The following is a 22,373-nucleotide window of genomic DNA, read 5'->3' as shown; positions in this document are numbered from 1 at the left end:
CCATATATAACACAATAGGTTGACATTTTGCATGGGTAAAAAAAAAAAATAGTTTCGAGCGATTTACCTGGGTGTAGTAGCTCTGGTCCGTCTTGTCATTGTGACTTGTGTTCTGGACGAGATTTCTGCGTTGTTCGCTTTTTTCCCACATTTAGCAATACTGGTAATTAGAAGAGGTATACATCAAATTCTGTATATTATAGTAATTAAAAGTTATACGCCACAAGCTGCTCTGTTGTTTCCGCGAACTGTCACGCTAACCCATACTTGTACTCCAAGCGGGTGACGAACGCTGCAAACAAAAATTTCTTCATGGACAAGTAAAATGGAAATGCGGCGCTGTCAGCGCACCCCTTATTAGCGTGTGCCTTTCTAATGCGTTTTTATAAGATGCAGCTGATTGTTTCAAGAGTAAGAAATAACCTATTAACCATAATCAATCACGTTTATCTTACATTTCTTGCAAGCGTCAGTGTTTCTGCAGTCCAGAAAGTCCGGATGTCAGAAGCGCGAGCACGCGAAGGGAGTAACAAACAAGAGAAAAGTACGCTGTAACCAGCTGAACAGCTGTCGCCTTGCAGAAGAAAAGAGCAACCGACGACCGCCGAACAACACGTTTCCCCCCTTAAAATCGGGGCAGTCTGCCGGTCGAGCGGCGGGAAGCAGGCGGCGCGTCTGTAGCAGACGACAAGACAAACGTCGACAAAAATGAACTCAGTAACTACTCTACGTGTAAACCGAACTTGCTGGACACGTGCTCATGTGTATGCTTTCATAAGTCGAAAGAAAATTTTACCCAGCCCTCTTCCTATCGCGAGAAATGCAGCACGCGCGCAGCGAAAAAAGCACGTGCCGAATAGGCCGCCGGACCGGCGTACTCCCCCGGAGGGGAGAGGGCAGCGCTTCCCTCGCCCGGCAAACTTTAGCTTCGCCTCCCTATTGAGTGGACAACGCCAGCTTTTTTTCACTCAGCAAGCGAGTTAATGCTTTCGCATCAAAGTGTGCGTGTGCACACTGGGCCTGTTCCATTTACAGTCTCAAACTCGCCGCAGATACTCAGTGGGTAGTCTGAGAGTTCCCCATGCCATGGTTATATACAGTAATCCCTCATTAACTTGAACTTGAATATCTAGAAATATCGGTTACATCGAAACTTTTTTGGGCCGTGCCCCCCTTTAACTCGCAACTCCACTTATCTTGAAATTTTGAGCATATTTTAGGACTTCAAAATAACAAGGGATTATTGTACATGAATAAGTGGTTGTCGTTAAAAAGTTTTACGGAGCGAACCGCTTTGCTATTTGCTCTTAATCTTTGCACGAAGGTTGCATTTTGTGGTCTGTTCGGTTTAACACCAGAAACAACACCATCTTGGTGTTCTTGACCGCAGTTGTAGTGTGGCAGCAGGTTCTTAGGCTTTGCGCGTTTTGTTCTGGAGACCTGAGGTGGCGCCACACTACAACTGCGGTCAAGATGCCCAAGATGGCACCCATGCTTTTTATAGGTAAAAATCGTTTTTACATTTGTTTTCTAAATGAACAGGTAGGTGGTGTCGTTGTTTCTGGTGTTAAACAAAATAGACCACAAAATGTGGCATTCCTGTAAAATTGAAGCGCAAACACCGGAGTGGTTTGCTCTGGAAAATTTGTTAAAGACGCCCATTTATTGACGTAACATCCTGTGTGTGAAAAACAAATGGTGGACTGCTTCTTGAGGAGTCTGAAAATGCTAAAGATCCCCGCTCTGTTTGTTTTGGAGTAGTGGAGCTCTTTTCCCGCGGTGCTTTCCGCCCTTTGACGGCCCGTGTTTGCACACTACGTGTGTGGCGGTGGGTGCAGGTACGACCAGCGAGCGGACGTCTTCTCGTACGGCATCATCCTGTGCGAGATGATAGTGCGGCTGGAGGCGGACCCGGACGTGCTGCCGCGCACGGCCGACTTCGGCGTCGACCGGCTGGCCCTGCGCCGGCTCTGCCCCGACGACTGCCCGCCGGCCTTCCTCAGGCTCGCCCTCTCCTGCTGCCAGGTGAGGACTGCGCTCGGCTAGTGTCACCAGATAAGGTTACAGAGTATCGACACTCTTCCCTTCTATTGTTCCGTGCCGCCGCCATGGTCATTGGTCAGCTCGCATTACGTGACATTTGTTAACACTGCGACCATACATGGGCAGCGCCGCCATTTTGTGGTTTATGCGTTTTCAGTCGGTCAACTCTGGTAGACTCAGCTTGTCCTCCCGGCTCTGCGGCTGCGCGCTACTGGCGTTGCTCCGAACGCGAATCAAAGATAACGCGTGTAGCAGCATCTCAGCAGCAAAAGTGTGTCCAAAGATGCCGTTTTGATGCACCTTCGGCAGTGCTGTTAACAAACGACTCGGTAGAGGTTAGCGGCGAGGCCGTAGATGCGGCAATCTTGGAACACTGAAAAACACAAAAATGGCCTCTGTTGGTGACTTGCGTGCCTCAGTGGCCACACTCTGATACCTTATCTACTGACAGTACGGCCGACCAGCCGACTTTGGGAGAACCAACTCGATAGTCCGTTGGGGGTGCGGGGTGGCGCAATATTCCGTTCTGAGATGGGCACAACCATGTCACTTCTGGTGCAAAACACGAGTTAAGGTTACTTCTTAATTGGATTAATTAATTCATTGTGGTGTAACAATAATTTATTTAATTGAATGATAAATGTAATCAGTAATGCAGAAATTGAAGCGGCAAAATGAAACATGGTCGATGACAAACAATTGAATTATTTAAATTCTGTTGATGATAAAACATTATCATCAGCAACACAAAATATTAATTAAGGGAAGATGCTCCTCGAAAACACCTTTTTTTTTTAAATAATGAAGTTAGGAGGCTGAAATTTGCACAGCTTGTGAAGATTCAGCTTCTCATGTCATTACGCAATCAGATTTCGTATAGCTGCTCCGGATGAAATTTTACGCAGCATGACGTGCAGAAAATTGGCTTGTGTGCACAAAAGCACACTATTTTTGTAGTAAAAATTTTTACTGCAAGTTTTAAGATAGTCTGGGCGGGTTTTGAAGAACTGCAGAGTGTGCCACTTTACCTGAATAAAAGCTTTGTATCCATTTTCTTCACCAGGAAAAAAAATTGTCTTAGTGGGCCTTTTTTTGCTTTGTATATTTCGGTTTTATGACCGTCAGAAATATCTAGACACACGAATTGCATAATAAACAAGATTTGTACACTCTACGGGTTATAATGAACATATGTGCAAAATTTCATTGAAATATAGCATGCGCAACTCGGAAAATGGGCAAAATGCCAAACTGAGAAAAATACAACTGAAAGTTCATTGCTTTGGCAGATTCAGAAATTCTTGCTCAAAAGCATGAAACTTGGTGGGGATATGTCTGAAATGTCCACGTTGAAGCCCTAAAGCTAGAATTTTCCTGCCGCACAAGTTGCACCCTCACGATTCTTGCGGGTGGAGTCCTTGGTGTGGGTGCGCTCCACCAGGCTGCGGCAATGGGACCTAGCCACAGTGATCAGCTTGGCAGACACCTGCCTGATCCTCTGCTGGTCACTCGATTTACTTAGTCTGACCATTTGTTCTAAAGGGATGATTCCCAGTTCTTGGAAAATGGCACAAAACCTAAAGATCTGACCGTGTCTGATGCCAACCGCGCATGCAGCTAGTACCGCTTTCACATTGATGGCAAAATTATCTCTGGGACTTCCTCTGCAGAGTTCCGGGTTGCGGCCTTTGCGGCTGATGGCAGCAGCGCGATGCAATGAGTAAATGGAAGAAATCATTTCTGCAGGGCAGCCCCCGTTTTCGCTCTCGAGTTCCAGTACCGATGCGAGGCCCTTCCGCTTGTTCGCGACCTCAACTACAAGAAGTTCGCACTTCCCGCATGTCGCGCTGATGGTGCCGCTCCCAAGTTCAGTAAGAGCGTCGACTTCGCAGATAACTGCGCTTGCACCGCTCCCGTGGCCGGCTGTCAGCTTCTTCTCTGACATGCTCACAAAGCCGATAGCGTCGCTGATGAAATCAGTTCCTCCTGGTTGAGCTGCGCTCGCAACGCTTGAAGGCACGCCGCCGTTGGGCCTCGCTGTGCTGGTGGTGCCAGTATTGGGCGTGGTCGTCTCAATCCTGCGCTGCTTGCGCTTTCCTTTGTACGGGCGTGAAGTCTGGGACTTGCAGTGACACAAGTCACGCTTGTCGTCACCGTTCATAATAAACTCCTGGTAAGGAACTGAGTCAATGTGCGAAGCAAGCGAATGAGACGATGCACACGGTTCACAAGCGGCGGCAACCTGTGTTAGTCGTGACTTCACCTCACGTCATTTAAATACCCAGTAGAAGCTCTCGAAACAGGCAGGAAGAATTTTTTTTTTATTTATTTTTTTATGCGGAGATACGAATCTGACGAGAGGCTCGATCGAGGGAAGTAGGCTTGGTCTATCTCTCTCAAGTGACCGAAATGGCAGCCAGACAAGTTACCGTGGAGCAAAAGCTTTCAAAGATGGCCGAAAGTCGGCTTGATTGCGCGATTTCCTGGGTCACTGTGAGTCATTAGGACACGTTTTTTTACTAAGGTCTTGTCTGTATTTTCGTTTTTTTTTTTTTTTCATTAAAGATGATGATGCAAGTGAAAACAAAAATAAAAATATTTGGAAAAAAACCGTGATTTTTTGACCCGCGTGACCCCTATGCCACCCCTAAACCAATCTAGAAGATAGCTCACCACACCATTATTTATGAAAAGAATGTGCAGAATTAATCTGAGAGAGCATTCTAGAATAAAAAGATCTCAAGTCTTTTAAAATATTGGCATCGCTGGGGCTGGAACTCGGGCGTTTGTTTGACGCTGCGAGTGCACAGAGAACGGTAGGTCGTCTGGCCTTAGGAGCACGTGGAAAAACAACCAACGCAGCAGTGCAAAAAGATATGGACTGAGTGTTGTTTGAAGTTTGAGAAGTGGAGAGTAAAATATGCTTTGAGAGGAGGTTGAGAGCAATGGATCGACAAAGGTGGACAGCTAAGGTTTTTAGGCACATGTACATGAAAAGCATGGACACGCAATGGCTAAGGAAGACTACAAGGTGAACGATGAAATACGGAAAGAACAGTGGAGAATCGCAGACAGCCAAGGTAACTGAAAAGAGGCAAGGCAGATAGAAACGGATAAATGCAGAGAAAGAAATGGAAGCTAAAACGTCGTTCGAGATGTACAGGGCTGAGAAATCGGGCGTCAGAAAGGAAAATTTCTACGATAATTCCCAGGGCAGTGCTTTGCTTTTTGAGGCTAGAGCAGGTTGCCTGCGAACTAAGAGCTTTGTGGGGGAGTATACACAAAATGACGGGGTATGCATGGTCTGCGGAAAAGAAACAGAAATTAATATGCGGCACATAGTGTTAGAATGCGAGGGCATCCATCCAAATCTACATAAGGAGAATATTCGGCTTACAGAAGCCCTAGGATTTAAGGAGTTAACTTCAAGGCTGTTGAGGCGATGAAAAGAAGATTAAAATGGCTGTGGATGAAATGCAGAGAGGGGAATATTGCCTCGGACAGCTGCCACTTGTGTAAAAAAAAATGGGTATTTGGTGCCTGCCCTATGAGCAGCAGCAGTAATAAACGAAGAGTATAAAACATAGATATATTAGTTTTTTAATAAGATGACTCGTCATTACCCTGCTACAAAGGGGATACCAATAGCAATCATCATCATCATCGAATTCCCGGCTTGTGTCCACAAGGGAATGGCATCTCACACAAGGTCACTGCCTAGTGTGATGTCTTCTCAATGTGCTGTTTTTGGGTACCATCGTGTTGCGGAAGGAACAGAAAAAAAAAATCCGCTATAAGTTGCTTTTTCGGAAAGAGTGATGAAACCATAGAATGTTGTGGACAGGTCAAGGGAATACAGTGGAATCCCACTACAATGATCACCACTCAAGCGAAGTTTCCACCCATCATCATCATCCTGTTCACATCCACAGCAGAATGAAGGCCTTTCCCATGTTCTCCAACTGTTGCTGTCTTGCAGTGCCCTAGTTTTGTACTTATCTTTAATGGATGGAAATCTGGCACAACTGTCTCGGTGAACCGCGCTCCAGCAGGCGTGCCGTCGTTACTTGGCATGGCTTGCCAGCGAGCTCAAAAGTTGCCTGTGGCTGCAAAAAAGAAACAAAAAGCTAATATTGTACCAGATCATGTAAAGTTGTTTTGTTACTACAAAAGTGAAGCTTCAAAAGATTTATTTGTCAGAGATTATCTAGAAGCTTCGTGCAAGGCGAACAGGAAATAAAATGTTACCTTTGGTCTGTTGGTTTTGGCTTCAAAAGTGAAAAAAGCCATGGCGCAAGCCAAGCCAAGTAGGAGAGGAACGCTTTCAGCTGGTATGGAAATGCCAACAATGGCACATGATTGCAGCGACACCTTGCCCTCTAGTATACAGTAGCCGACCGTCTTTTCGGACTCTGAAAATTCGGACTTGCTGGATATTTCGGACTTTACCAAGGAACCTCCAGTTGTCCCATAGGAGTTATGACTCGCGGATTTTTTGGACTGCTCTTTTATTCGGACTATTTTTCGTTTCCCTCCAGGTCCGAAAAATCAGTTGGCTACTGTATGCTATTCGTATAAAACTCTGTGGACCGAATGGCTTGTTTAAGGCGATGCTGGGGTGTGGTCTTCTGACATTGGAGGGCTGGGTGTTTTTGTGTGGTAGAACAATAAGAAAAAAACTTGCGAAATAAGTTGAGATAACTGTTCAAAGCTTCTTTTGTCTGTGGAGATAATCCCTAGGAAGTTTCAACTGTAGCCGTTCAGTATAGCATTTTTTAAGCCAATTTTATTCTTTGCACACATGAGAAAGCTCGCAACGAATACCCTTTCAACATCGGCATCAGCATGACGCGATGAACGCCTCACCCCAAACTGCTGACATCAGGGCTCCCGTGACAGAGCCAAGGTACTGGCTGCTGTTGGTGTGCGTGACATCGTGCTGCCCGAAAACGTGGGAGTATGACTGGTCTGGACGTGTTCGCTCGCTCTAGCTCTCGCATCCAGACCGGCCGTGGTGCCACAAGAACAGTGACGTCAAGAGTGCTATCCTGTCGTGGCAGCCACCTTGGTGTTCGTTTTATTGAAACTGAAACTTACACTAATAAACGAGGCTGTGAAAAATTGTTTACGCTGCGATCGACCGTCTAATGGGCCATACTGTGATTACCGGGCTGCTCGGCACCCATAGTAGAGAAAAACAACTTAACAGGAGAATTTCGTGTCGGTACTCCGTTCACTCTTTCGGAAAGAGCAAATAAAGTGTGCGATAATTGTGACAAGTAAATCACGTACGTTTGAACTCTGTTCATTCAGACACAAAACTCGGAAAAAGTTGCACAATATCTGTGATTAGGATTTCTTGGGGGTATCAAAAAAAAATCTTTTTTGTATTTGGCATGATCAAAGGGAAATTGAATGAGTCCACCATAGTTAAAAAAAAACCATAGTTGTTCATCTTGTCTGCTTGTGGGTAAAGAAGTCTTGTATTTTTTATCTTACTTATTTTGAGATTACTGAGCATGCATTCTTACCGTAATTACCCGATTCTAACACGCACTTTTTTTTTTCCAGAAAAATAGGTCGAAAAATCGCATGCGCATTAGAATCGGATACGAAACCGAAACTGCCGAAACAGTGGAAATTTCGTCCCACCCATCGCCATCGCCATCTCAAGATGGCGCCAAAGCTTTTAGCAATGATTTTTTGGACGCAGGAAGCATATGCGCCTAGGCTTTTCTATCGGCGTTCACACAAATCGTCAAATCGTTCCACTTGCGCACTTGATAAGAGTAATGGCAACAGTGGCTGTCACGCGTGCAAAACGAGCGGTCGGCTGAAGCGTGCGCCTCTGGAGAAGCTCGCGGGATGGGTGTGCGAGGCATGGGCCACGATCCCATCGACCATAGTTGAACGTTCATTCAGAAGTGTGGCATCGCGAACGCGCTTGACAGCACCGAGGACGAGATGTGGTCAGCGGAGGGCGACGAGGAGTGAGATGAATGAGATTACTTCGGGAAATAAATCGCCCGTTTCTCTCGCATTCGTTTTTCTTGCTCACAAAGTTCCGTGCACGTTACAACTGGAGGTGCAAGTTCTTTCTTTCTTTCTTCTTCTTCTTCTTCTTCTTCTTTTTTTTTTTTTTTTTTTTGTGCCAGGATAATCGGGTGCGCGTTAGAATTGGATAAAAGTACGGTAAATGTTCAGAAAACTAACACCGATTCCTTGACTGACCTTGTTAGTTGTGTAATAAAACATGCTTTGTTATGGAGGAGAGGCCTGTCTCTACACATTTCATCCACAGTATTGACTCTGCACTCAGTTTCCTACAAACTGTGTGGCCAGTTCTAGCTGCCGACTGCAAGACTGTCTTTGAAGTGCCACCGCGGTGCTGTGAACACATCGGAGTTTTTTAATGCTTAGCTATGCTTTTCTCTTTGATAACTTCCCTCTCGCAATATTCCATTCCAAAACGGGCGAAAGCCAGTCGCTTTCGGTGCGATGCATAAAATTAAGCGTGTTGAAATGTCGTGCCCCACTACTAAGCCGACCTAAAGTAGACCATATCACCCATACGAGACCATATGAAAAAAATGTGCAGAATTGAGCTTAGAGATATTTTACTGTAAAAAAAAAAAGAAAAATGTCGTGAAAAAAAATTTTACATTGCTGAGGCTCGAACTAAAGGACGTTAACTCCAAGACCCGAGATTCCGCCCCCAGCTGTTGAGGCTGAACAGTGGCATTCTTTTAGCAGTTGTGTAAAAGAATAGAAGGAGGGTTCCAAGCGAACCAGTAGGTGGCGCAGAGTGCACATAGGAAGTGTCTGGCCTGCGCCTACCAGGGAACGGAATGTCGCTTCCCTCTCTCACCCACGTGTTCTCATTGCTAAAAGGCCTTCACCACATGTGTCGAAGGCAATCGAGTAACGGGTAATGCGGCATTGTCAAAAATGGCTGGAGAAACATGCCATGAGGCGTGTTCTGGGGGACTTTTTTTTTCTGACTTGAAACGAGAACTGTGCTTGTTATTTGGGGGTTAACAAAATTCCCGTACTGTTTGTGCCCTCACTGCGTGACAGAGTGATGGCGAAAGTTGTGGTCACAGTGCAGTCAGTGTACGCTGCTTTGTAGAGGGACCTGACACTTTCTTTTCAATGAGGGGTCGTAGCTGCGACCAGAAAAGAAGGTATAATTTGGAAAAAGAAACTGGCTTGCTTATTTCTGGGTTTCAGGTGCATAGTTTGTGCAGGTCTGCAGTTATGCTTAGGCGGCCAGTGATTGCGAGGCTGTGTGTGGGAGTTTTCTCTCAGCTTGCGTGGTGTGAGGGACGTAAAATTGGCACTGAAAGCAGACAGAAGGGCTTGACTATCCGTAGTAGGGTTAACGGTCTCCCAGTTGTTCGTTATTAACCCTCCCCGGTTCTCGTGCTCTCGTGCTCAGGTGGAACCCTCGGTGCGGCCCACGTTCCAGAGCGTTGTGGAGCAGCTGGAGGCGATGCTCTCGGGAGACGTGGACGCCGACTCTCCGTCCTCAGATGCCACCGACGACAGCATCGGCAGCGTCCAAGCCATCTGTGAGTGCAATGGGCTGGGGGGTTGCATTCTAGGCGGGCAAGAAAATGGCAGGAGGCATTTCTTGAGAAAGTCATCAAGTGCAGGAGAGTCGGATACAGTCATAAACACTCTTATAACGGCTACTGTTGTAACGGTTGCTTGGCCGTAACAAACGCTGGCTGCATGACCATCACAGTGTGTGCTAAGGGAGTGCTTCAGGCAGAATGAATGTGGCGGGCTTTCACAGAGGCCATTTGAACAACTTTCCCGGTACTCAGAGCAACGGATGTGTATGCGCGAAGGCCATCCAAGCTGTACTGATCACACCCAACAACAAGAGGGACAAAAAAAAATGGCAGAGGTAGAAAACTAAAGAAAAGGGGGAATGTGTTGTTGTTTGGGTTAGGGAAAAATGGTATCAGCCACTAGTGTGGCCACAGTGCATTCTACTTGCAGTGTTGTGTCAACAAAAACCGCCGTTTCCCTTGACGCACCTCTGATGGTCGTGAACCTGTCGGCCACAAGTTGTCTCTGTACCAGAACGGTGTGCCGAAAAGCTTCCGCCCTTCGCTCACTGCTGGAGTTGGCAGTTTGCGCGCAACATGCACAACACGCATGCACAAATGAATGATGAAGAAAGAAAGAAAGAAGCAACAGTACAAGTGCTGACTGGCAACTGAATTTTCATGGAAGAACGCATTGAATGTGTACTAAAACGAGGCAAGCTGCGCGTGGCGTGCAACCATTCACAAAGACAGGACGACGCGAGAAGTCATTGTTGAGGCATTTCATATTGCAAAGCTGGGGGAAATATGCGTATCCCACCCATCGGCTGCTCTGAGCGAAAGAGAAATTGAATTCTTAGATGAAATGTAAGATCTTGTTCCAAGCATATGGTGATCAGTTGGTCGTTGTCGTTGGTACGTTGGTATGCTGTCATAAGCAGTAATAATTAAAATATGCCTCATCGTGCCCGCTTGTAAAAGGTCTTACGCCACACGCAGCTCAGTTAGTATATATTCGGTGTGTTCATCAATAAAAATACAGTTGTGAGTCAGCGCTCGTCCTGTTGTCTCTTTTTTTCTTCGTCGTTGGTCTGTGCATGCTATAAAAATAGCCATGAACCAATACCAACTTGCCCAGTTGCCCGTTCTCTTAAAGTTGACAGCCTTGACTCTTGGCCTAAATTACCGTCCGCCTAAGTTATCCTCCTAATGTGGATGACCTGTGCAATGAAATACTGAGTGTTCAGTGGACACTTTGAAAAACAGCATCGTAAACAGTATTGTTCGGGGTTCGAAGCCCGTTTGAAATTTGTTCCAAGTAGCACATACGTGGTGGTTCCTTTTGGCAAAACTTCGCCCTTCCTATAACCCATAACCTCCTCCGAAAAAAAAATTTCTGGTTACGGCCCTAAGTACGCCCATACATTAAATTCTATGGGACGTGAGCCGGCGGTCACTGCAAGCCACATTATATCCAGTCCCGCTCTGCAAGTACTTACGTTATAAGTGGTCTGCTCTGTAAAAGCACCTACTATCAGCTTTGACGTTTCAGGTCTTAGATGTGAGGACAAGAGCCTGTGACAGTGTCCTGTGTTCTTATCAATTTCTCTAGAACACGTGCTAAAAACATTTTTTTTAATGCGTTAGCATTTCAGCCACAACCCCTGAAATCTGTCAGTCCGTCCGAAACATTTCCACGACATAATTGGCTATCGTGGGCTTTTTGGAGGAATGAAAACCTTCTTTGTGCGCGGCGTGCTTCAATACACACCAATTCCGAAAGCCTGCTTCAGAATCCAGGTCAAACGATCACCTGTGCTTTGTTCTAGCTGAGGGACAAGTGTATTGGTGCAACACTTAACGTTGCGGCTGCTGCCGTAAGTTATGAAGAAAAAAAAAACCTTTAAAAACAAAAGTAGATATTGCCTAATTTAATGTATTCTATTTGAAATGTAAGCTTTATTTACAAAGTTGAGCTATGCCTAATTTAATGTGTTCTATTTGAAATGTAAGCTTTATTTACAAGGTTGAGCTATTAACTAAACATTTAATTAATACTTCATAAATAAAGCTTACATTTCAAAGAGACAACATTAAATTGGGCAATGTCTGCTTTTGTTTTCATGGTTTTTTTCTTCATAACTTACGACAGCAGGCACCAAACGCTTGCATACTACTACAGCTTTATGTCGACAGATGGCAGGCTTGTCAACGTGCCCCTGTATGCCCCGTGTGCAGGGGGCTGACTGCGGACTGGTTTTAAGTGCAGTTCATTTTAAGGCTTGGCTTGTCATCGTAGCTGGTCCACGGTCACGCTATCAGCCACTGCACTCCCATGGCATCACGCAGCCAAACAGAGGCTTCGAAAAGATACCCACTTGTCCCCTCGGTTCAGCCTTCCGGCCGAAAGTTAAGGGGGGACGCGGCTTTCAACTTCGGAAAAATGACCAAAACATCGTTTTTTTGAAACCCACATATTCGGCTTCTATGTTTCCTATTCTGTGCGTCTGCAAAGTTTTTACGCTGAAAAGCGTCGCAAAGTGGCATAAAAAAATACTTTTGTCAGGCGCGGTGACAAACTATCAGCACAAAAGGGCGAAAAAACGGCAATTTTCGGAGCGCTCTATCTCCGCAACGGTGCCACCGGGCGCGGCCATTTTGATATGGTTAGATCGGCCGAGCGATCGTCTTTCCCGTTCCGCTCGTCTCTTTTATCTTCGTTCATTCACAAACGCACAAACGGCAGAAAAGAAACGACGCACAAACGAAGCTAGAAATAGATGCTGAAGCGGTATTGGTCCTCCGGTCGGGGCGCTGAACTACGACCCTCCTGATTGGATGTCGCGGGCGCAACGCAAGATGGCGGCCGCCTGAGCTGCGTAGCGAGCGGATTGAGTTCATTTTCGCCGCTTCGCTCGGCCAAGTTTCTGTTCAATCTGTGGTATTCAACACGGACGTTATCGCGATGGGAATGCCAGAGATAACGAGCCAGATTACGGGAAGTTGTGTGGCTCGAAAGGCGGAGGTCATCGAACGCTTCGTGGTGCGCGTGACTCTACCGTCGCCAGACCCCGGAAGGTGACGCGGTGTGCGCGCTTGCGATAGCGGTTCGTGAAGTGAACTTTTAGTCGGATTTGCGATGTTTACACGCTTAGTTATTGCTGTGTTTTGACTGTGGGCTCGCTAGCCTTGAGAAAGAAACGGTCGACGCGTCAAACGCTGCGGCGCGCACGGCATAGCCGACGCGCATTGGAGCATCACATGACTGGGCAACCGGTTACGATTGAACGCCAGTAGTTGTAATTAATGCCTGCGACGTTAGTTTTAATCTTAAAAGCGACCTGACCAGCCATATCAGGTATAATCAAAGCTCGATATGTCGCGGTAAGCGTGCGCTGCGATGCGCGCGAGCCATATCGCCTTTCTTGCGCAACGTTTCCCGTGCACTTGTAATTTTCATGCAAACAGGTTTGAGTTAGTAATATAGGAATAAAAATATGCTCTCTGCGTTAAAAATGTACGTTACTGTGGCAGCATTTAACAGTGATTTTTTTAGGGAAATTATTGATACCATTGCTCAGGGCATACTAGCTGTGCTGCGAGAAATATTGGATGCCTTGAATGTCAAAAGTAGTAAAAAAAAAATATGCTGTTGCATTGAAGTTGGGAGTTATGCAGAATACTCTACCAAGCTTCAAAGTAGCTCATTTTCAACCTTGTGGTATGCAAACTTTTGGCAATGAACACCTGCACTATGAGTACTAAGTTGCTGTGCCAGGCAAGATAAAACATGAAAAAAAAGCCAAAAATGTTCAAATTTAAGTTAAAAAAATGCTTAACTTGTTGCCATGGTGACAACACTGCAAAAGGAGGTTGTCCAGTGCGATACAGCCAACCAACTAACCTACTTTGCATTGAAAGCCCATTGAAACCCATCTCCCCTCCGTTTGGTTTGCAAAGGGGGGTATGTACTCTTCACGGAGGAGCTGAAAATGATGTTTTCTGGAAAGAGAAAGGCTGAAAAGGCACTCCAATTTCAAGGCAAGGCCTTCCAGAAGCCCCATGTTCAAAAGGACATGAAAGGCTACAACCGTGACGACTTTTGATATGTGAAACCTATGTTGCAACTTCGGAAGCCGTTTTCTCAAAACAGTTTTTTTTGCCACCTGTGTCGCTTGTCCCAGGGATTTCTTCGTGACCGCTGGGTCTATTTTGATTCCGTTTCTTGCATTACATTCCTTGATGAACTGTTCAGGTCGTGACACTTTTAGTTTTCCAGATTTGTTTTTTGTGATTTTTTTATTCAAATAATCGTTCACAGTTGACATGCCTGTTGCACATTAACCTCTAAAAAAATGAAAACTAAAAAACATTGTGTTGTAAAAAAAAATTCTAAAACTGTCATGACCTCGTCCATTCATTTGGGAATGCAAAGCACTTCGAACAAGTTTTCTATCGTGTTTTATAAGCTTCTCAAGCTCGGTACAAGCGGAACAGAAAGAAAATTTCATACATAAAAAAGTTATCAAAATATTAACTTCAAATTTTTATGGTGTTATCACAGAAGCATTTCCAGTTGCTGTGCCAATTTTCATAAAAATCCACAAAGAAATAAAAAAGTTGATTTTGAAAGCCACGTCCCCCCTTAAGAGGATACTTGAACAAGACGAGGCTTATATAAGCAGAACTGTTCGAAACTCCTGGAACTGCTGGCACTTGTCATACGTACCTTCATTATTTAGCGCTAAGAAAACTGCGGGTAAAGTTGAGGCAGAATATATGTAAATAACCGGTAGTTCCCACGTTCCTTTGGTTAGGAATGCTCATTGGGGTGCTTTTTACGACAGTAAGTGAGAAAATGTGGACGCCGAAGAAAAGAAAACGACGCGTTCGAAAAACACGTTCGAAATGGCGTAGAAGGACTTCGGCACATTCAAAATTAAAGCAAGCAGGCAAGCAAGCTTTGTTTGTTGTTCCAGGCAGAACAACAAACAAAAGATTTTAAAGAGAAGAATGCAAGCTGTCCCAAAAGAAGGCGAGCGAGCACTGTGAAGACGGGAAAATCGTATTGCATTGAACAAACTGCTCAATGCGTCAAGAGAGGAGTAAGACAAAGACGGGAAGGGCGTGAGGAGTGGTAGCAAAGAGTGGAGAATGGCACCACAGCCCCTCTGGTGAATCACTGCTCTGCACTTCCGACAGTTTTGATGTAAAGGGGAACTGCTTTCATTTTTTTTATACTTCAGACCTAGAGGAGTTTCACAAGCAGTGCGCATAAGGAGTAATTAGACTTCTCACATGCGTGTTTGCCTCATCCTGTAACGTGTGAAACCTTGTGCAAATTGAAATGAGGGAGACTCCTTGGGAGACTCAATTTTTTTCTACCCGTTGCGGTGGCTCAGTGGCTGAGGCGTTGTTGCACTGCTGAGCACGAGGTCGCGGGTTCGATTCCCGGCCGCCGCGGCCGCTTTTCTGATGGAGGTGAAAAGCAAAATCGCCCGTGTGTACGAGATTTCAGCGCACGTTAAAGATCCCCGGGTGGTCAAAATTAATCCGAAGCCCTACACTACAGCTCACCTCATCACCTGCGTTGCGTCGGCGCATTAAACCATACATACATACATACAATCAATCAATCAATCAGACTTGATTTTTTTTTCTCCCTCCCCCTTTTTTGTGCGCAGTCGGGCGAGAGCAGGCCTGCTGCAGTACAGCCAACCCATTTGCACACCGGTTTAAGGACGGCCGCAAGATTCTCGAGGAGGACTCTAGTCACCAGTGACGATGACGACGACGACGACGCCAACAAGACTGGGGACTCGTGACGAGCGGTGCCGCCTCGTTCCTCCACCAACACCAACACGCCTCTTCTACCCTCCCCTCCCTCCGCCGACCCTCGATGAACTTTTACGCACGCACACACACACACAAACCGTCTCTGTGGACTATTTATTACTACCGACAACTTCCTCCAACTCCCCCTCCATCCTCTTTGCTCTCTTCTGTTTGTCGCCAAACTGTCGAGTTGAGAGCTGGCAGCGAGTGACTTTGCTGAAAAAAGTGACTCGAGGGGGAAAAAATGCAAGTAGCGAAACGTACAAAAGGAAATATGGACGCATGTGAGGGCTCGTGAAAAAACGGCGGCCATATTTGCGCACACGCACAAGCCAGCGTAGCCTGTATACAGACCCCTCGTTTCAACCAGCCACAATGTGAGATTTTTTTTTTTGTTTTGTTTTTTCGTCAGAAAAGGGTGTGTGTTTGCTTGTGCCGAACTTTTTTTTTTGGTCCTTTAACGATTTAGTGTGTGACGCCATGTCTGACCGACTTCTTCTGCAGAAGATCTGTCGGTGAATGTTTTTTTTTTTTTTTTTCAGGTTTTATTTTGTTTTGCTGTTTTCTCTGTGCCGTGCCTCATTTTTCGTCTCTTACCGAGTAAGATGTCCGTTGCACATGACTTGAATCACCAAGATTTTTCTTTCTTTGTGCTACTCACCCCCTCTGACTCTGCGATTGTAACATACAGGTTCTTCCAGTCTCACTGGAACTGGGGCTATGCGCTGTCTTTTCTTTGCCTTCTTCTTCTGTTTTTTTTTTTTTCTTTTTTTTTTTTTTAGCCACGTCTTTAGGCCAACCCGCCTCCTCGCCCCACTACCTCCTGACACATGCATTTCCTTTTCTGCGGTCTTTTGTGCGGTATCGTCGGGTGTATGATGCCGTGTGGTATAAAGCGCCGTCTGGTACACTTGTACTTGTCTCTCTTCCTTCATTTAAACGCCCGCGTGTGCGAAATTTTGGCGCACGTTAAAGATCCCCGGGTGGTCAAAATTAATCCGGAGCCCTCCACTACGGCGCGCCTCATCGCCTGCGTTGCGTCGGCGCATTCCTTCCTTCATTTGATTCATTGGGCCGTTTTTTTCTGGTGGAAGCGGAGTGAAAACGCCCTCGTGTGTTGATATTTCAGCGCACGTTAAAGGGTCCCTACATAGGCTTCTTAGGGTTGCCATTTCAATTGCGCAATCGCTAGAGTACCCCTTCACAACAACATATACCAAATAATGCACCTCTGCGAAGAGCAGGGACCGCACAAACGCAAAAAAGTTCCCTTCCTTCTTTCGTTGTTTACCTACGGCTTTCTTATCACCATACTGCCGCTCTCTGACTGACGCGCGAAAGAATGCTCCGACGCAGCCTCTGTGATGCACGAAACACTGAACAGCACGGCGCCGCTATTGGTGGGCCCCTTTAAATGCTCTGCCCAATCAGCGTTCCCGGCGCAGGGGGAAACGCGGGTGTCGTCCCAGCGAGCAGCGCTCTGGCACCGCCGGCACTGTGTATCTTAGTAGGGACAAATGTCGACTGTCGCCATCCGTCACACGAGCTTAGCTGAGTTTGTAGATATAGCGCGTCATTTACAAGGTATGATTAATGCTGAAAAACGCGTAGCGTCTCTGCAGGTGGAAATGCCACTAGACACGTCACTGCAGCACAAGCATCTGCCTGCACGGTCGACAAGGAGCCCACCGTGCGGTGTATGCACAATTTGGCATACACCGCAGCAGCTGAAACTTGTCACCGCCCCGGGACTATTTCTGAAAATCTGTTTATGAATGATTGAAAGGGGGTGATAGTGCAGTGAAAGATTGCGCCGGTGATCGTCGGAGGCACGGCTTCGTAAAGCGGTGGCTGAATAACTGGCGATGCTAAGCCTTTTCTGCGCCGCTACAGTACCGCCTGCAGAAGCACTAGCGGGTCACTAGTCGCCGGTGGAAATCGTCAGTTACTGTTGTTAGTGAGCATGTTGTGTTTGGGACCCCCCTACCTGGCTTTAAACGCTCGTTTTCGCTATTCTAAAACACGTGCCAACACGAGCACAACCGACACGAGGAGCGCAACCGCATGGCAGTTTGGTGCGGGCCGACCGCCGACCGGCCCCGCTGAGCAGTAGCAGCAGAAGTAGACAGAGCATTGCTGTTGACTGCTAGGGGGGGGAGCCGTGACGTACCGCCGAGCAGAGCCAATGGCTGCGCGCATCTTGAACCAACCCCGTTTCTCTGGGTGGTCTTCCTTCCACAGTGCTTTAAAGATGCGATGAGAGGGTAAGAGCTCCAGGCCTTATTGCTGGCCCTTTTTAACGAACAATAACTCAGCTAATACTTGACGCTCCAGCAGGACGTTCCTTGTATAGTACTCCAGCGATTGCGCGCGGAAAATTGCAACCTCTGGGATTCTGTTTAGGGCCCCTTTAAAGATCCCCAGGTGGTCGAAATCAATCCGGAGACCTTCACTATGCCGCGGCGCATAACCCATGTGGAGCTCTGGTGCATTAAAACCCACAATCAATCTATTCGTTGTCGAGATCGTCCGTTTTGGAGTCGAGCTTCCATTAAAGCTCTTCCGTTCAGTACGCACCTGTCATAGCGGAATTAGCAGCTGCTGCAGCTTTTCGCAGTAATGTGGATGTTGCGTCTGTGCCTTACTTGTACCTAAAACCAAAACTGTGTGAACTCTGGTAGAAACAGACAAAGAGAAAGCGAACTTCATGCAGTTAAACTGCATATAGGCAGATGCACAAGATAAAAACTGCACAGATCCGTTGAGGTCGCACTCAGTTGTGCGCACCAATCACCAATATGGTGCGCACTATCACTGTATGGTGCGTACGCATACCTTTTAAATGGAACACCACAGCCAATGTGGAAGGGTTATTTCTGTACTCCATGTCGAAGTTGAAAGTACGGAATTTCAAACAAACAGGCATTTCGATGATCTGTATGCACAACATGTACCACTACACCCAGCATGCTTTCTCCCAAATGGACTAATCATTTACGGAAGAGTTTTAGACTACCTGGCTGAGGTTCATTTTTTAAGAACTTCATACTACACACAACTACAGCCTTTCCTTTAGTGCTGAGGGCTTTTCCGCGACACTCTGGCCTGGTTCGTTTCATTTTCTCCTTGGCAAAAAGGTTCTTTTTGAAGCGTACTGATTTGAAGCCCAAATCTTTTTGTGCTACAAACCATTTTGTAATCACTTTTTACTCAATAATCACTGTCCCTAGATACCAATTTTGGATAAGCACCTTTCCAGAACACTGCACATACAACTCGTACTTCCACGGTGACTCTGTCGCTGCTTTTCTGATGGAGGCGAAAAGGGAAAACGCCTGCGTGTCAAGATTTCGGCGCACGATAGAGATCCCTAGGTGGTCAAAATTAATCTGGAGCCCTCCACTACGGCATGCCTCGTAGCCCAAGTGTAGCTTCCATGAATAAACCCCACAATGAGTCAAATGCTACTCTCCTGAGGAGACACATTTTTGGCTTTTGGTGGCCTAGCAGCCCTTGTGCCTTTAATTAAATGCAGTTGTAATGACCGGTACACATGTGTCATGTCCAGCTGCAATTTGTTTTTGCTTGCGAAACCGCTGTTCTGAAAGTAGTAGTGACACAAAATTGCTGTTTTAAGCGAGTTCATGAACTGTAACGGACCAACCGTGAGCTATAAAGAAAGAATGGAGAAGGTATTGTCGGGAAGTCGTCATAGCACCATTTTAAGTTCAGTTGTGAGATTGCTGGGGCAGATTTGACCAACCAGATGGAGGCGACAAGCAAGATCATCTTTGTTTTAAGATCCCTAGGTGGTAAGAATTATTTCAAAGTCTTCCACTATCTTTGGCTGCATTTCATAGCCGAAGTGTAGTGTTGTAAATGTTAAACTCATTTTTTATTTTTAAATTACTCGTGAACTTTTAATAGCTTGCGTGATGCCTGGTAGTTTTTTTTTTTTGTTCCTAATATGCTTTACCAAGCATAAACCTCGAGCAAGACGTCATGCTGCACAACAGATACCTTGCGGGTGATTGCAGTTGAGCTTGAGGTTCAAATAATTTATTAGCCCGGTAGTGGATATGAAGTGTAACAATCCACAAAAACCAATCTCTGTGGTAGTGCATTGACGAGGGTAGTAGCTAGGGTTGGTGGCTAGAATAGTTTAGAACACCTCAAGTATTTTAATTTACACGTAGTGACTCAGAATTGGGCGCCAATATTTTGGCCACATGGCGTTTGTTTTTTAACATTTAAAAAGCACAGCGCTCTTAAAAATTTTGTTAGCCAAACCATGCATATAACCTGATTTATCTTTGTCTAACTTACACAGCCATGTAGATTAAAAGTACAGTCCTCTAAGGAAGTTTGTGAGCCAAGCCTTGCATATAACCTGATTTCTTTTTGACTAACTTACACAACCATGTGGATAGACGAGTACATTTACTTCATAGCATAAATGCACGCTTGCATTGATTTCCTGAAAGCGTGTTTTTACAGTGGAAGCCTCTTGCGAAACTGACAAAAAAATTAATGCAGGTACAAAAACTTACACGAGCAAAAGTTAAAGCACTTCCACTCGAGTCAACGTGAAAACTGTAGGGAAGTGCGGAGAATGGTGTGGAGCCCGCCAAGAGGGGCTGTGGCGCCCTCTATTAACTAGTTTCGGCATCAGCCTGGCGTTGATACCGAAAGTAGTCGAGAGGACACCGCAGCCCCTGAAAAAGCCCCCCTTTCCTCCATCTTTGCTTCAATAAAGTTTATTCAGTCAGTCAGGCCAAGAAAGAGACACTGGAGGAGGAGATGAGTAAATTTACTTTCTAGCATGAATACACACTTGCATTAATTTCTTAGAAATGATTTTTCCAGTGGAAGCCTCTTGAGAAAATGACAAAAAATATTGCAGGTACAAAAATTACACAAGGAAAAATTAAAGCACTTCCACTCAAGCCAACGTGAAAGCTGTCTGGAAGTGCAGAGCCTGCCAAGAGGAGCTGTGGCACCCTCTTTTGACTGGTTTCATCTTCAGCCTGGCGTTGATACCGAAAGTAGTCAAGATAGGGCTCCGCAGCCCCTGAAAAGGCCGAGGAAGAGAAACTGGAGGCGGAGGAATTAATGTTTATTTGACGAGTGTTGGTGCTGCTGTTATGGCACCCGCCTGGTGCAGGGCGTTCCTAGTCCGAAATGCCCTGGCCTTGGCTGGCAGTCCAGGTCATCTTCACCAGTACATGTCAGGTCCCAGGGTCCGGACTTTTCAGGCAGGCCACCCACTGCTCGTAAGAGAGGGAATGGTTTGGGGGTAGGCCTGGGGTTTGTCCGCACTCCCATACTTGATGGTATAGGGTGCCGGGACAGAAATTGCAGGTGGCCAGGTATAGGGTGGGGTAGATGACATGAGGGTGCAATGAGGATACAGTTTGTAGTCGTCGGAGGCTGGTGGTCTCGTGTGGATAACTCTAGAGGTGAGTAGTTTTCTGCTTTGGTGGTACCATCGAACCTTGTTATAACGAAGTAATATTGGGGCAGCAAATTTGTTCGTTATATATCCAATATTCGTTATATCAACAGAGCTAAAAATCGGCCCTAACAAATCGGCTATACGGCTAGCTCAAACATCCTAGGTGCAAAATGCATTCTAGGCTTCGAACCCACTATAAACGAAGTAATGTTTACCTATCTCCTTGTGGAATTTCAAAATTAATGGACTAGAACATGAGAACGCGAAATAACAGAATAAAGCTCGTCCGACAAAACATACCTTTGTTCTTGTTTCATAACAGTGAAATGTGATTTTGCGCCAAACGATTCAAATGATTTGCAGTGATTTGCAAACATTGCAAATATCGCTTACGTATTGATGTTTTGCCTCATATCAGTGTAATGATCTGTTTAAGCTCAACAATGTTGACAAGTATGAATAAACATTGCGACCAGGTTTAGATGCTTAAAAATGGCTGTGGCTATATAAACGTTTTGTTCATCACCTGTCATAACTTTGGCCGGGAGGCTGAATCAAGAGAAAGATAGACATACAGACAGATCAGTTTCAGCGCTCAAGTAGTCCCAGAAACTCTCGTGGGCCACTAGGAGACTAATGTGTTGCACATTTACATTCATTCACATCGCATGGTTCGAAGCTTGTACCATTTCAAAGGTCCCCTTGACCTGCTTCCTTTACCCCTTTCGTGAAAATTGGAACGGGGCTTGGCAGGCTGTTGTCTCGCAAAGCAACCTACTGGAATAAATCTAAAGCACTCAAAGTTGTGGTGGCATACATCTCCTGCTAAAGTTTGCCTTCTAACAAACTATATGGCCTTCGTATATCCGCAACTGCCTAACTAAAGCGTAGAAAATGGGTCAGGTTGGCAAAGAATGTTGGCGGAAAAGTGCTCAAACAATGATGAAGGAAGAAATGGATGACACAGCATCAAGCTGCCGCCACACATACAGGTTTACTGCCGTGGTGTCTTTTTCTTGCTACATCATTGTGCCTGAACTCTTTTCCCCGAAAAGATGAATTCATATAAATTATTTGTATAATCTGCTCTCATTAAGCCTACATGCACCAATAAAGCTGCTGCAAGGGTTCTTATGATACGTGCTGAAAACATCGAATTTGTGGACAGAAGTACATGCTGAGACGTGCCAGCAAGTTTTGGAATGTTGGTGAACAAACCAATCACCAACTTGCAGAGCAAAATACGCGCTGAGAAGTGCAGAGAAGTGCCAGATAATTTTGTAACGATGTTGAACAAACCAATCACAAACTTGCAGACAAAAATACGTGCTGAGAAGTTCCAGCAAATCTTGGACTGATGGTGAACAATCACCAACTCGCAAATTCTGCAAGTTGGTGATTGTTGACAATCAGTCCAAGATTTGCTGGCACTTCTCAGCATGTATTTATCTGAGATAAATACATGCTCAGAAGTGCCAGCAAAT

At 45.8% G+C, this 22,373-nt stretch overlaps 1 protein-coding gene across 1 annotated transcript in view; it reads left to right on the top strand.

The window, feature by feature from the left end:
- Positions 1–16,350, top strand: part of Cdi (serine/threonine kinase) — a 40,192-nt gene extending 23,842 nt beyond the window's left edge. Inside the window, exons 5-7 of the mRNA XM_077692912.1 lie at positions 1,839–2,025; positions 9,482–9,614; positions 15,284–16,350. Of these exons, the coding sequence (XP_077549038.1) occupies positions 1,839–2,025; positions 9,482–9,614; positions 15,284–15,381 (418 nt within the window). The 3' untranslated portion in view covers positions 15,382–16,350. The remainder of the gene's footprint in view (positions 1–1,838; positions 2,026–9,481; positions 9,615–15,283) is intronic.
- Positions 16,351–22,373: the final 6,023 nt, after the last annotated feature.

The sequence above is a fragment of the Haemaphysalis longicornis genome, unplaced genomic scaffold (genome assembly GCF_048455015.1).
Source record: "Haemaphysalis longicornis isolate Haplotype H1 unplaced genomic scaffold, Haemaphysalis longicornis Haplotype H1 scaffold_12, whole genome shotgun sequence".
In the NCBI taxonomy this organism is placed as follows: domain Eukaryota; kingdom Metazoa; phylum Arthropoda; class Arachnida; order Ixodida; family Ixodidae; genus Haemaphysalis; species Haemaphysalis longicornis.
Note: the sequence above shows the minus strand (reverse complement) of the source record. Positions and strands in the feature narration are given on the sequence as shown.